The following is a 14,345-nucleotide window of genomic DNA, read 5'->3' as shown; positions in this document are numbered from 1 at the left end:
CGATTTGAAATGTATATTGTTCAGTGTTAAATTGACATTTTCAAACTGATTGTAAACTTCTCCAATACCCCATTCAAACCTCCTTTGTAAATTCGGGCCAATAAATTCTGATTTAGAACCATTACAAAATATACCAGATGCATGAGAAGTAGAAAGGACAGAGAATTATATACGGTTGGTATAATCAGAATTTGATTGTTGAATCTTCTGAATCTTCTGAATTTGGAGTCAGCAGGGCGGTATTCCGCATGTCGCTAACTTGTACTGGGGTTGTGTGCAGGTGGACCACTACACCGGGGTTTTCCCCTACTCCTATACGAATAGTGCAGTGGGTTCTTAGCGTGCAAAGGTAGTGACTCTTCTCTACATGGGGCCTCCATTTAATGTCCTATCCATCTAACTTTGTTGCATAACCATTTTGCGTTAGACCGACGCCAGGAAAATAAGATTTAAAATACCTTTATTGACAACCAGTCTAAAGTTTCATAACCATTGCTGTGTTTTTTTTCCATTCATTTTTGTTTTACCTTTCGACAAGATCGATGATATTTGTGTTTCATAGGCATTATTTCAGACACTGTTGCATTAAAAGAAAGATATTTCTGTTGCCAACTTTAAACATTATATACCTAAAACTCTCTGATTTCAAGCATAACACATGATTATCGCCGAGTTGTAACATTTCGACTTACTGAAATGTTGGATTCACTAATCACGAGATATGTCATACTTCATTTCAAGTGAAGATGTGTAAATTTAAGATTTTTTTTCCTTATCGTTAATATGAGAGGGACTGGGCAATTTGTAGACATTTCATTGATGATCAATGGAATGTTATCATACTAACAGGTATGGTAAATAGAATGTTACCTTGTATATTATTGTGAGATTTTTAAGAGTTCTCATAATCATCAATATCTAGATGTTCACTTATTACTCACTGACATACATTTTATTTATACTTAATATAATATTGTATATAGTTTCATTTTAACAGCTTATAGCCATGACTTACAAGTTGCCTCTTTTGTTTGCCTTACACAGTATCACGATGGATGGACATTCAATATTAGACGAAAATTATGAAATAAATATCTTAAAATATACCAAAATAAAGTACCAAAACGTTATGTTAGCGATAGTGAATAACAAGACAGGTTCATGTAAGAACTTATCTTAAACCTAACTTTTGTAATCAAGATACTCCATGGAATCGTTTCACACAAAAATGACAATAATAAAGCTTGCATAGCAAATGGTTATGTCTCCAAGTCTTTGTAATAGTGACATAGAAAATTTCTCTTTTAAAGAAAAAGTTCATTGGAATCTTGTCAATGATTTTCAGTCAAATATTACTAAAAAAGCATGCACCAAATCGCGCAAAATGAGTTTGAAAATTCAATTTTCTTTCGACTTCTGAGTGGGCCCCATCCCCCCTCAGACACAACCCTGTAACACGCCACTTCATATTTGACACCATTGTGTCCCCCCCCCCACCAACATATTTTTTAAAAGGATTGACGCCCCTGGTGTAGTGTAAGCTATTATTCGTATTTGTCACAGGGGATGTATACCATATTCCTATCATGTAATTTGCTTAACAAGGGCGCCGTAATAGTCCTACTGTCAAGCAATGTCTCTTTACCACAGAATTGTTTTTTCCAATGTGTAAATGCTTGTTCAGATATGACACGTTAAACCTCAGGGGATAAAAATGTGTAAACGAATTTAATTCAATTCAATTCAATTTTATTTTATTCAAGTCCATTTAAAAAAAGTACATTGAAAAACATTGTACAAATATTAACATATTTCCTTAAATAATAATAATAATTAAAAAGAGAAGTAAAGACAAGAGTAAGAAATCAAGGAAATAGATAATGAACATGAAATGGAAATTGCAAAAGAACCAAATAAAGGTTCTATCGAGGCAATTCCCAGCTTATTAAAATACCAAAAATTTTATTGAAAAAGAATTAGAAAAGCATAGTGACATTATGGCAAAAAAAGTTTAAAAGTTAAAAAAGTTTAAAAGTTATAAAAGTTAAAAAAAGTTAGGATGGATTAATTATTTTGTAGAGTATGTGAATAAAAAAAACTTAAGTTTTGATTTAAAAGAATTAAGAAACGAAATTGTTTTAATATAATGAGGAAGAGAGTTCCATGTTGACGGTCCTTTTGATTTGAAAGAAAAAGATGATGCTGTATTTTTACATTTTTCGACATAGTAATTTTCTGGATTTCTGGTATTATAATTATGCATTTCTGTTTTACATTTAATAATAGAGACATAATTATATGGTAATTTGTTATGCTTATGTTTAAAGACCATTAATGAAATACAGTAGAATGGCAACTGCGTGTATTCACGTAGCTCTGTGATATTTAAATACAGAAAAGTGACGTTGTTGTACACTTTATGTCATCTAAAAATAAACACCGCTGTGTTGCCTCGCCAAATCTGCAAGAGGCCTAATTGTGTTGTGATTAACTTTTGGTACTACAGTTCTTTAATATTCAAGCGATATTAAACGCCTGATCGTTAGCGGAGTCGAAAATGACCCCCTATTCGCGGACTTTCAAAAACATTTTCCACAAATTTTGACCCCATTTTGCCTATAAACAAGTAAATAAAGGGTAACGTTTAGTTTATCAAGAGGAAATGCAAAATAAGTATCCCATTTTCGTGGGGTTTGTTTTATGTTTTATGAGCCGCAGGTTCCTCTGTAAAATATATCTGTAACTTTGATGTGAAATTTCTTGGTAAAAAAATAAAGTTTAGAGAATAAATCATAATCAAAATTATCAAAATAATTCCATAAATTGGGGTAAAAAAAATATATGAGCGACAGTGTGCATATTGATACATGATTTATACATATATGAAATAACCATGTCCATGTAGCAATGTACCACCTCTAGTTACAATTTGATGTTTTCTCTTTTATATGGCAGAAAGGAGATGTTCTGTTGAAAACATTGAAAACGGTAAGATGACCAGTGAATCTCTCTTGATCGGCAGTGAAGCTACAGTCACCTGTAATGATGGTTTCGCGTCAGTCGGTGATCCAGGTCCAATCACGTGCAAATCCAGAGTGAATTTCAAGGACGCAGATGGGGGTCCCGAGGAACTTGGAAAAAATAGTTGTTTTTGGGAAAATATGCCAGAATGCAAAGGTGAGTAGATTATATACATGCATATGAGTTTATTAAATAGTCACCTAACCTAATAGCAGACTATAAAGCCTATCTGCACTAGTTTGGCCAGGAGGGATTAGACCTCCCTGCATGGTCCCTGACAGGTGGTTATGTCATCAAATCAACTATAGAAAAGGAGACCATGGGGGACCAACGGTCACCGATAAGGCATTGTTTGCTATATAGAGGGCGCAAGTAGCTATAAGTAGTGAAGTAAGGCTTTAATATCGGAGACCCTGTAAATGACTGTATATCATCAGAATTAAAATCATATGCATCGGATGAAATATTACCTGTAAACTTCTTCAAATTGCTGTTTTAACCTGTCCGGACACAACATCTGGGTATACTTTTTTGTTTTATGTTACCAAATTTTGAAAACATTGCATTAATCTTCGTGAGAAAAACGTGATTCGATATAATGAGTGCAACATTTTGATCTAATAACATTTTTTTTTTAAATTAAAACTTGGGACCATTTGTGAAATTGATCCAATTTATATAAAAACCTATCTTTGAGGGCTTTGGGCTTTCTGTCTTTCGCTATGTTACTCTGTGTTGTTATCGTTTTTACTTTCTGTCTCTCGTTCTGTTACTTTGTGTTGATATCCTCTCTGTTTTCTTTCCCTGATATATTCTTTATATTTACCGTCATATCATTTTCCCTTTCTAACTTTAGTTATGTAACTCTGTGTTGATATACTTTTATCATTTTCACTTTCTGTCTTGCGCTAGTTTACTCTATATTATTCGGGAGGTAAGTACAATGGGGAAGACATAGTGATTCTTTTGTTTTCCCCATGTGTATTCTTTTCAAATTTAAATTGTGTATTTCGGCTATCTTGTCATGGTCCACAAATGAATCCTTTAGTGACGTAAAGAAAAAAGGAAGGTTGTCTCAATTCTCTTTTGTAGATTCATTCCTTTGCGTGGAAGGACATGCACATGTAGCAAAATTTCAACCCGTCTTCATGGTGCACCATTATTCATGTGTTTGGGCAGATCCATGAGAATTTAGCCTAATATTTCATAGTTGTTCCTTAGTTAAAGTGTAATAGGCATGGCAGGATTGGACTTAACTGCTTTTATAGCCACATAGTTGTACTTATCCACAAAAAGACTAACTGTTGAAATACGCGGGCATTCGTTTAGTTTGGTGAGATAATAAATTTGAGGAAAGAATTGATGAGGCATATTTGTTTAATTTCATTTTCTATTGTATATCTTCATTGAACTGCTGAACTACATGAGCCCTCCACATTATTCTTTACCCAATACAGCGATCACTTGTGCTAAGCCTGGAGCAGGTACTAATACAATAGCAGTGTCTGGTGGACGAAGGAACCTTAACCAGGATTATACCTATTCCTGCAAACCCGGCTACACCGCCACCTCTGATGAACTGAATACCGTCTGTGTAGTTAACGGTAACGCACCCACTGGAAAGTGGTCTGTACCTCCACCCACTTGCGAAGGTACGTATTTTGTTAAAAGCCAAGGTCCATTCACATATGTTGTTCTCTGTGGGTATCTTTTTATCATTTTGTAATTCCACCTTCCTTTATGTTACTCTGTGTATTTATCAATTCAAAAGTTTGGATTTCTACCTTTCCTTATGTTATTCTGTTTCGTTACCCTTTTATCATTATTCTTCCTGTATTTCGTTAAGTTGTTCTGTATGGTTATCCTTTTGTCGCTTTCGCTTTCTGTCTTTTACTATGTTACTCTGTGTTGAACCTACTGGTTTCAACTGGTACTAGTTGCCTACTGGTTTCAACTGGAATTCCGACCTCAATCCTACAAGCTTGCAGCAAGTTTGTTGTAAGAGTGCGAGCGAGTTTTGCAAGTCGATTTTTGCACTCTCGCAAGGCCAAACCGGGCCCCTGGTTGCTCATCTAACCGTAATTAAATGCCTAAAACCACTGAGCTTCTGGGGACTCAGCCCCCTGGACCCCCCTCCCCAATTAATGACCTCTCAATGTCACGAATAAGGTATCTAAATATGCTTATCGGACCATAATTTAATGCCTACCCCTGAGCTTTCATGGGCTCCTTCCCTTGACCTCCGCCAGTGCAAACTCCATGGATCCCGCCCCAAATTACGCTCCACTCGCTATGCTCTACCTTTATCATGAATACTCCGCTTTGAAAAACGTTCCGCTCGACCTGCATGTTACATGTAGAAGTGATGGTGATGCATATTTTTCTTTTCCCCCTAAACGTTTATGCTCATTACGCCAATCCTCCTGAAAGGTGAGCCTCTGGAATGTTTGCCCATCTCCCCTCCCCCCCCCCAATTCTTAAGCTGCCTCCAGCGCGCCTGAGTATTAGTAGAAGTAATATTATTATCATTATCATTTTTAGACGTCGATGAGTGCACGTCCGGACAGGACCCCTGCGATCCTAACGCACAATGTGACAACACGGAAGGAGGTTATGAGTGTGAATGCAATGAAGGATACGTAGGCGATGGAATCTCCTGCAATCGTAAGTGTATCTGAACCCAATCATCCACTCTCCCCCTTTTACCCACATACCACACCTTTCTTTATGTTACTCTGTGTATTTATCAATTCAAAAGTTTGGATTTCTACTTTTCCTTATGTTATTCTGTTTCGTTACCCTTTTATCATTATTCTTCCTGTATTTCGTTAAGTTGTTCTGTATTGTTATCCTTTTATCACATTCGCTTTCTGTCTTTCGCTATGTTACTCTGTGTTGTTATCCTTTTTGCTTTCTGTCTTTCGTTGTGTTATTCTATGTTGATATCCTTTCTTTTTTTCCTTCCCTGATATATTCTTTATATATAACATGCTATCATTTTCGCTTTCTAACTTTAGTTATGTTACTCTGTGTTGATATACTTTCATAATTTTTCACTTTCTGTCTTTCGCTAGTTACTCTGTGCTATTCGGGAGGTCCGTCCAACGGGAAAGACAGTGATTCTATTTTCCCCATTTGTATTCATTTCGAATTGAAATTTTGTATTTCGGCTATATCGTCATGGTTCACAAATGAATCCTTTAGTGACGTAGAGAAATAGAATTAACGTTGTCTCAATCCTCTTTTGTAGATTCATTCCTTTGCGTGGAAGGACCTGCAAATGTAGCATAATTTCAACCCGTCTTTACGCTGCACAATTATTCATGTGTTTAGGCAGATCCCTGAGATTCCAGCCTAATAATTCATAGTTGTTCCTCAGCTACAGTGTAATGGGAAGCGCAGGAATTGGACTTAAACTACCTTTAACAGCCACATGTTTGTACTTATCCTCAGATAGTCTAACTGTTGAAATACGCGGGCATTCGTTCAGTTTGGTGAGATGATAAATTTGAGGAAAGAATTGATGAGGCATATTCTTTTAATTTTAATTTCTATTGTGTATCTTCATTGAACTGCTGAACTACATGAGCCCTCCACATTATTCTTTAACCAATACAGAGATCACTTGTGCTAAGCCTGGAGCAGGTACTAATACAATAGCAGTGTCTGGTGGACGAAGGAACCTTAACCAGGATTATACCTATTCCTGCAAACCCGGCTACACCGCCACCTCTGATGAACTGAATACCGTCTGTGTAGTTAACGGTAACGCACCCACTGGAAAGTGGTCTAAAGATCCACCCACTTGCGAAGGTATGTATTTTGTTAAAAGCCAAGGTCCATTCACATATGTTGTTCTCTGTGGGTATCTTTTTATCATTTTGTAATTCCACCTTCCTTTATGTTACTCTGTGTATTTATCAATTCAAAAGTTTGGATTTCTACCTTTCCTTATGTTATTCTGTTTCGTTACCCTTTTATCATTATTCTTCCTGTATTTCGTTAAGTTGTTCTGTATTGCTATCCTTTTATCACTTTCGCTTTCTGTCTTTCGCTATGCTACTCTGTGTTGATATCCTTTTATCTTGTTCACTTTCTGTCTTTTGCTATGTTACTCTGTGTTGTTATCGTTTTTGCTTTCTGTCTTTCGTTGTGTTACTCTGTGTTGATATCCTCTCTTTTTTCCTTCCCTGATATATTCTTTATATATAACGTGCTATCATTGTCTCTTTCTACTTCTTTATTTTGTTACTCTGTGTTGGTATCCTTTTATCATTTTTGCGTTCTGTCTTTCGCTATGTTGCTCTGTGTTGATATCCTTTTATCTTGTTCACTTTCTGTCTTTCGCTAAGCCACCCTGTGTTGATATCATTTTTACTTTCTGTCTTTCGTTCTGTTACTTTGTGTTGATATCCTACCTTTTTTCCTTCCGATATATTCCTTATATATACCGTCCTATCATTTTCCCTTTCTAACATTCGTTATGTTACTCTTTGTTAATATACTTTTACCATTTTTCACTTTCTGTCTTTCGCTATGCTACTCTGCGTTCTTATCGTTTTTGTTTTCCGTCTTTCGTTGTGTTACTCTGTGTTTTCATGGTACACAATTTATATTCCTGTATTCGGGCAGATCCCTGAGAATTCAGCCTAATATTTCATAGTTGCTCCTTAGCTACAGTGTAATAGGAAGCGCAGGAGTTGGACTTAAACTACCTTTACAACCAAATATTTGTACTTATCTACAGAAAGTCTAACTGTTGTAATACGCGGACCTTCGTTGACTTTGGTGATATTATAAATATGGGGAGAGAATTGACGAGTCATATTCTTTTCATTTTATTTTCTATTGCGCATCCCTATAGCGGAAAGAAGTTCAACCCAAGGAACTACCCTCAGATGTCCAAGAGGCTTTGAACTTTTTGAAGGGAAATATTGCTTCCTCATAATAAGCAAGGCCGACATATGGGAAGTACAGGCACGGGTAAGTCGTTTACACCAACGCGGGAAAGGGGAGGCTTGGTTTAAAGGGATCCGGTAACTTTGTCTTAGATCCTTTAGAAATAATCCTTGATTTAGCTCATGCTGCAATGATAATTATAAACCTTTAGGTCAGTCAGGTACTCCATGACTTTTGCAAGCCGATCGCCTGTCTGATTATCAATATATTAATGATTGGAATTACAAATTTCGAAAACCGTTCGCCGAACGGTTTTCATAACACTAGTCTATTGGGGAAAACGAGTATGGTAAAGCCTGTCACTCAAAGATTTTTACTTTTTTTTGCACTTCTTGATCATTTTGAAGCGCGATTTTTTTAGGGCTTCAATATTACACCATATCACAGACACTGGTAACATGTAGGACCGTGTATCTCAGATTTAACATTGTTAAACAATCCCTTTAATGTTTCGTTTACACACGATGCGGGTAAGGGGAGGCTTGGTTTAATGGTTTCCACTCCTCTATACCACACAGAGCTACGTGCACTTTCATATATTCGTTACAAACACATACAACCACGCACGCTCGCGTACACATGCACACACACACACGCGCGCGCAAACACACACATATACACACACACACAATACATATATATATATATATATATATATATATACATATACATTTGCACAACACCCTCACCAACTCATATACAAAGATCGTTTAAACACTTTTTCATTTTAAGGTTTACCTTAAAAAAAATTGTTGTTTTTTTTTTTTAGGCCGCCATCCTTGTCAAGCTTTGCTTATGATTGCGGTCTCCTGCACTTTTCCAACAGAATAGTTCGGTTAATACTTTAAATTTATGGTTATATGTTATGGAAATATTAAGTTTCGTTATTATATGTACATATATTATGTAAAAAAACATTTTGACATGAAAAAATTATTGTTTATTTATGTTGTATTATACCTTACATTTATATGTTCTTTGTTATTCAAGTACGAGGCTCAACTAATTCTTGTATCGAATTTACCGTGCACAAAGGTTGTTGAATGTTCAGTGGTATGTGAATGAGCCTATGATTGAGTAATCGTAAATTCGAAACAATCTGAACTTGTTTAAACATAGCTCTTTTCTCGACATTTATGAAATCTAGTCAATAACCTTTATTGATTCATACAAAAACGCTCTCTTATTTTTAGTTGTCTGTATATTAAACATAGTAATAGCGTAAGCAATTCAGTGTGTGAGGTGATTCCGTCATACTAAGATACTCTGACTGATTGTTATTGTTAATAAAAAGTTAATTTATTTTGTTGTTGTTGATAAAAAGTTATTTTATTTTTGTTTGTTTGTATGTTGTTATTTCATTGTTTATTTGTTGGTAATGTCTTTCTTTTTGAACAAATTTATTTCATACATAAGCTAGAAATGCAAGAAATTCCGTTAGTGAGTTAAAATTGTTGTATATATGAGCGCTGTAAGTTATTGGTCTATCTCTCTCTCTATATATATATATAGATATATCTCTCTTTACCTATTTGCGTTATAACTCCTTGTTTCTTGCATTGCCAACAGCTTCATTCCCTGGCCTTTCATTCCTCTCTCGATCCTAATTGCCCCATCTTTGCTGACTATACTTACACTCCTTCCACTACCCGCCTCTTCCCCCATCCTTGATATCAATGTGAGGGCCCTGTTTTAATAAAAGTTGTCATCAATAACTCTTAGTAGCTACTGAAATCGTGGCATTTGATTGGCTCAGGGCAAAATTTGAGATTGAAATTGAGCATTCCCCAAACCTCCTTTTCGTATCGGATATCCCATTAATCTCATTTGCTGAATCCATCTCTTACATATCATCTCTCTCTTCTGCTCATTACTCACTCTATCTGTCAACGGCATCCTCAGCATTCTTCTAGTAAACATATAATTCGCAGCTCCCCAAACGCTTTATAAGCTTAACCCTTTTATCCACATATAGTTTTTGGTAATAATATCAGATTCAAACATTACCTTCTAGAAATGCAAGGCCAAGAAGGGACAACTTGCAATACCTCGCTCCGAAGACAAAGCCGAAGTTCTACAAAGATATCACACAGAGAACCTCAGAAACGACGTGTGGATTGGACCCCAATCTCTTGTTGTCAGCAATGTCTTTACTGACTTTGAGTTAAACAGGTTTGTAAAACATGTACAGTGTAACTTGTATTCTATCTAACGTTACCCTATTCATAATTTTTCGCAACGGGTGACTGAGCAAACTGGTTTTTAAACAGTGCCGTCTAATTGCCCTTGTGCAGGATGATGCACTGATTGTAATGGGTCAAGGATTATTATACACGTGTTACTTTGTTCTTAAATCATTTTAAATGTTGAATTCAGATTCATGCTTAAGCGAATCATGTGTATCTAAGCTTTCACAGGACCTTGTTATAACCTTAAATTATGTTTAGCCCACCAACTTCTTGTCTTGTAGCCCACTAACTTCTTGTCTTGTATAACTCAACATGATAACCTTAAATTATCTTTAGCCCACCAACTTCTTGTCTTGTATAAGTCAACAGGATAACCTTAAATTATCTTTAGCCCACCAACTTCTTGTCTTGTATAAGTCAGCAGGATAACCTTAAATTATCTTTAGCCCACCAACTAATTGTTATGTATAAGTCAACAGGATAACCTTAAATTATCTTTAGCCCACCAACTAATTGTCTTGTATAAGTCAACAGGGTAACCTTAAATTATCTTTAGCCCACCAACTAATTGTTATGTATAAGTCAACAGGATAACCTTAAATTATCTTTAGCCCACCAACTTCTTGTCTTGTATAAGTCAACAGGATAACCTTAAATTATCTTTAGCCATCCAACTTCTTGTCTTGTATAAGTCAGCAGGATAACCTTAAATTATCTTTAGCCCACCAACTTCTTGTCTTGTATAAGTCAACAGGATAACCTTAAATTATCTTTAGCCCACCAACTTCTTGTCTTGTATAAGTCAACAGGATAACCTTAAATTATCTTTAGCCCACCAACTTCTTGTCTTGTATAAGTCAGCAGGATAACCTTAAATTATCTTTAGCCCACCAACTAATTGTTATGTATAAGTCAACAGGATAACCTAAATTATCTTTAGCCCACCAACTAATTGTCTTGTATAAGTCAATAGGATAACCTTAAATTATCTTTAGCCCACCAACTAATTGTTATGTATAAGTCAACAGGATAACCTTAAATTATCTTTAGCCCACCAACTAATTGTCTTGTATAAGTCAACAGGATAACCTTAAATTATCTTTAGCCATCCAACTTCTTGTCTTGTATAAGTCAGCAGGATAACCTTAAATTATCTTTAGCCCACCAACTTCTTGTCTTGTATAAGTCAACAGGATAACCTTAAATTATCTTTAGCCCACCAACTTCTTGTCTTGTATAAGTCAGCAGGATAACCTTAAATTATCTTTAGCCCACCAACTAATTGTTATGTATAAGTCAGCAGGATAACCTTAAATTATCTTTAGCCCACCAACTAATTGTTATGTATAAGTCAACAGGATAACCTTAAATTATCTTTAGCCCACCAACTAATTGTCTTGTATAAGTCAACAGGGTAACCTTAAATTATCTTTAGCCCACCAACTAATTGTTATGTATAAGTCAACAGGATAACCTTAAATTATCTTTAGCCCACCAACTAATTGTCTTGTATAAGTCAACAGGATAACCTTAAATTATCTTTAGCCCACCAACTTCTTGTCTTGTATAAGTCAACAGGATAACCTTAAATTATCTTTAGCCATCCAACTTCTTGTCTTGTATAAGTCAGCAGGATAACCTTAAATTATCTTTAGCCCACCAACTTCTTGTCTTGTATAAGTCAACAGGATAACCTTAAATTATCTTTAGCCCACCAACTTCTTGTCTTGTATAAGTCAACAGGATAACCTTAAATTATCTTTAGCCCACCAACTTCTTGTCTTGTATAAGTCAGCAGGATAACCTTAAATTATCTTTAGCCCACCAACTAATTGTTATGTATAAGTCAACAGGATAACCTTAAATTATCTTTAGCCCACCAACTAATTGTCTTGTATAAGTCAACAGGATAACCTTAAATTATCTTTAGCCCACCAACTAATTGTTATGTATAAGTCAACAGGATAACCTTAAATTATCTTTAGCCCACCAACTAATTGTCTTGTATAAGTCAACAGGGTAACCTTAAATTATCTTTAGCCATCCAACTTCTTGTCTTGTATAAGTCAGCAGGATAACCTTAAATTATCTTTAGCCCACCAACTTCTTGTCTTGTATAAGTCAACAGGATAACCTTAAATTATCTTTAGCCCACCAACTTCTTGTCTTGTATAAGTCAGCAGGGTAACCTTAAATTATCGTTAGCCCACCAACTTCTTGTCTTGTATAAGTCAGCAGGATAACCTTAAATTATCTTTAGCCCACCAACTTCTTGTCTTGTATAAGTCAACAGGATAACCTTAAATTATCTTTAGCCCACCAACTTCTTGTCTTGTATAAGTCAGCAGGATAACCTTAAATTATCTTTAGCCCACCAACTTCTTGTCTTGTATAAGTCAGCAGGATAACCTTAAATTATCTTTAGTCCACCAACTTCTTGTCTTGTATAAGTCAACAGGATAACCTTAAATTATCTTTAGCCCACCAACTTCTTGTCTTGTATAAGTCAACAGGATAACCTTAAATTATCTTTAGCCCACCAACTTCTTGTCTCACGATATATAAGGTCTCTGTTGCACCATTACATACGCATAATGAGATTGAGGTTGACCACCCTCATTGATTTAGGAAATGCAAGAAAGAACACATGTTTATACCTACCAAATATAATGACAGAGGATTTCCATTAAAAAGAGATACAGCTAGCATCTCAATTAACTTTTTTTAATCTTGATAAAAAGCATCAAGTGACATTTTCCTAGCAATGAGGATGTATATGAAAACCAAATTTTATCATGTTGTTCTGCACGCGCATCATTAACCAATCGTTTGATTTTTACAAGAGAAATGTGCTAGAAAGCTAAAAAAAAATAAAAAAATAAAAAAAAAGGAATCAAAGTAAAACTTGTGTTAAGACACTAAACAAAATTCCTTTTGTCATTTTATCTTAATGGGAATCGATATTGCAAGACTGTTTAGACATGTATTAAAGGCTTGTAATTTTCAATGATCTGTCCAACTGATTCCATGCTATAATTGAAGAAACGAGGGGGCTATGTTTAAAAAACATTCTGTTGTCTACTTTGGCACAGAAAGAAAACCTTCAACTGCGTGCCCCGTATTATAACGATGAATGTCACTTACTTTAATAAACCTTTCTTGTAAATAGGATGGCGCCAAATTATGTTTGCATGTACATCATATTTACACGCTGAAATTAAAGACGTTTCTCAATTGGCATTCATTTTAGATTGCTAATCAATTCACTTGATGGAGTCTCGTAACTTCTGTTTGAAATTATCATAGCAGATCGATTTTGAACTTTCTTGAGTTTATCCGTTTGTTCCCGATACCTATTTGACAACACATAGTAACAATAAGCAAAGTTAGGCGATACGAGTGCATTACACAACAACTTTAAAGAAGTTATTGGTAAACAGTCCTTAATAGCTCGTTTTGAAAGGATGGTGTTTCTGTGCATTACTTTTGTTACTTTGTCAACGTGTTTGGGCCAATTCAATTCTTCACCAATTATTGTACCAAGAAAGTTGACGACGCTAACTCTTATCAGTACCTTTCGATTTATAGAAACGTTGAAGGTTGTTATTTTGTTTAAATTTGCACGCGGAGCTATCACCATGACCATGTTTTGTTTGTGTTTAGTTGATTATCCCAAACCAATAATGCTTGCAGTGCAAAGCTACACTGCTTCCATTTACGGTTAAAGTGGAATCGTCTGCATACATATCCCCATTACCACCATATATAAAACTTGGTAAAGTATTCACATAGATTGAAAAATAATAAAGGACCCAATATAGATCCCCGTGGTATACGCTCATCAATACTGTTAATTGATTAGATTTAGCACTATTAAAATGAACAGTCTGTTTATGGCGTGTTAAATAGGATCTAAACCATTTCACACATTCATGAGAACATCCAATAGTAGTTAATTTTGTTCATACAAGATTGTGATCAACGGTGTCAAATGCCTTACGAAGGTCGATAAAAGCGACATCAGAGATCTTTATGTTTTCAATGTTCCAAGATAAATAACTTCCTGAGTGCTGTTGTAGAATACTTCGCTCGAAACCCAGATTGATTAATTCAAGATAATATTATCGTTAATGAACTCATAAAGTTGGTGATGTACAGCCCTCTCTATGATTTTGC

At 35.3% G+C, this 14,345-nt stretch overlaps 1 protein-coding gene across 1 annotated transcript in view; it reads left to right on the top strand.

Annotated features, from left to right (window-relative positions):
- Positions 1-14,345, top strand: part of LOC105442002 (fibrillin-1-like) — a 44,560-nt gene that overhangs the window by 15,723 nt on the left and 14,492 nt on the right. The window contains exons 4-9 of the mRNA XM_030992893.1: positions 2,956-3,177; positions 4,479-4,673; positions 5,563-5,685; positions 6,640-6,834; positions 7,886-8,004; positions 9,995-10,152. Coding sequence (XP_030848753.1) covers positions 2,956-3,177; positions 4,479-4,673; positions 5,563-5,685; positions 6,640-6,834; positions 7,886-8,004; positions 9,995-10,152 — 1,012 coding nt within the window. The remainder of the gene's footprint in view (positions 1-2,955; positions 3,178-4,478; positions 4,674-5,562; positions 5,686-6,639; positions 6,835-7,885; positions 8,005-9,994; positions 10,153-14,345) is intronic.

Source organism: Strongylocentrotus purpuratus, unplaced genomic scaffold, assembly GCF_000002235.5.
Source record: "Strongylocentrotus purpuratus isolate Spur 01 unplaced genomic scaffold, Spur_5.0 spur5_scaffold_20, whole genome shotgun sequence".
NCBI classification, from domain to species: Eukaryota; Metazoa; Echinodermata; class Echinoidea; order Camarodonta; family Strongylocentrotidae; genus Strongylocentrotus; species Strongylocentrotus purpuratus.
The sequence above is the reverse complement of the archived record's forward strand: the minus strand, read 5'-3'. Positions and strand labels throughout refer to the sequence as shown.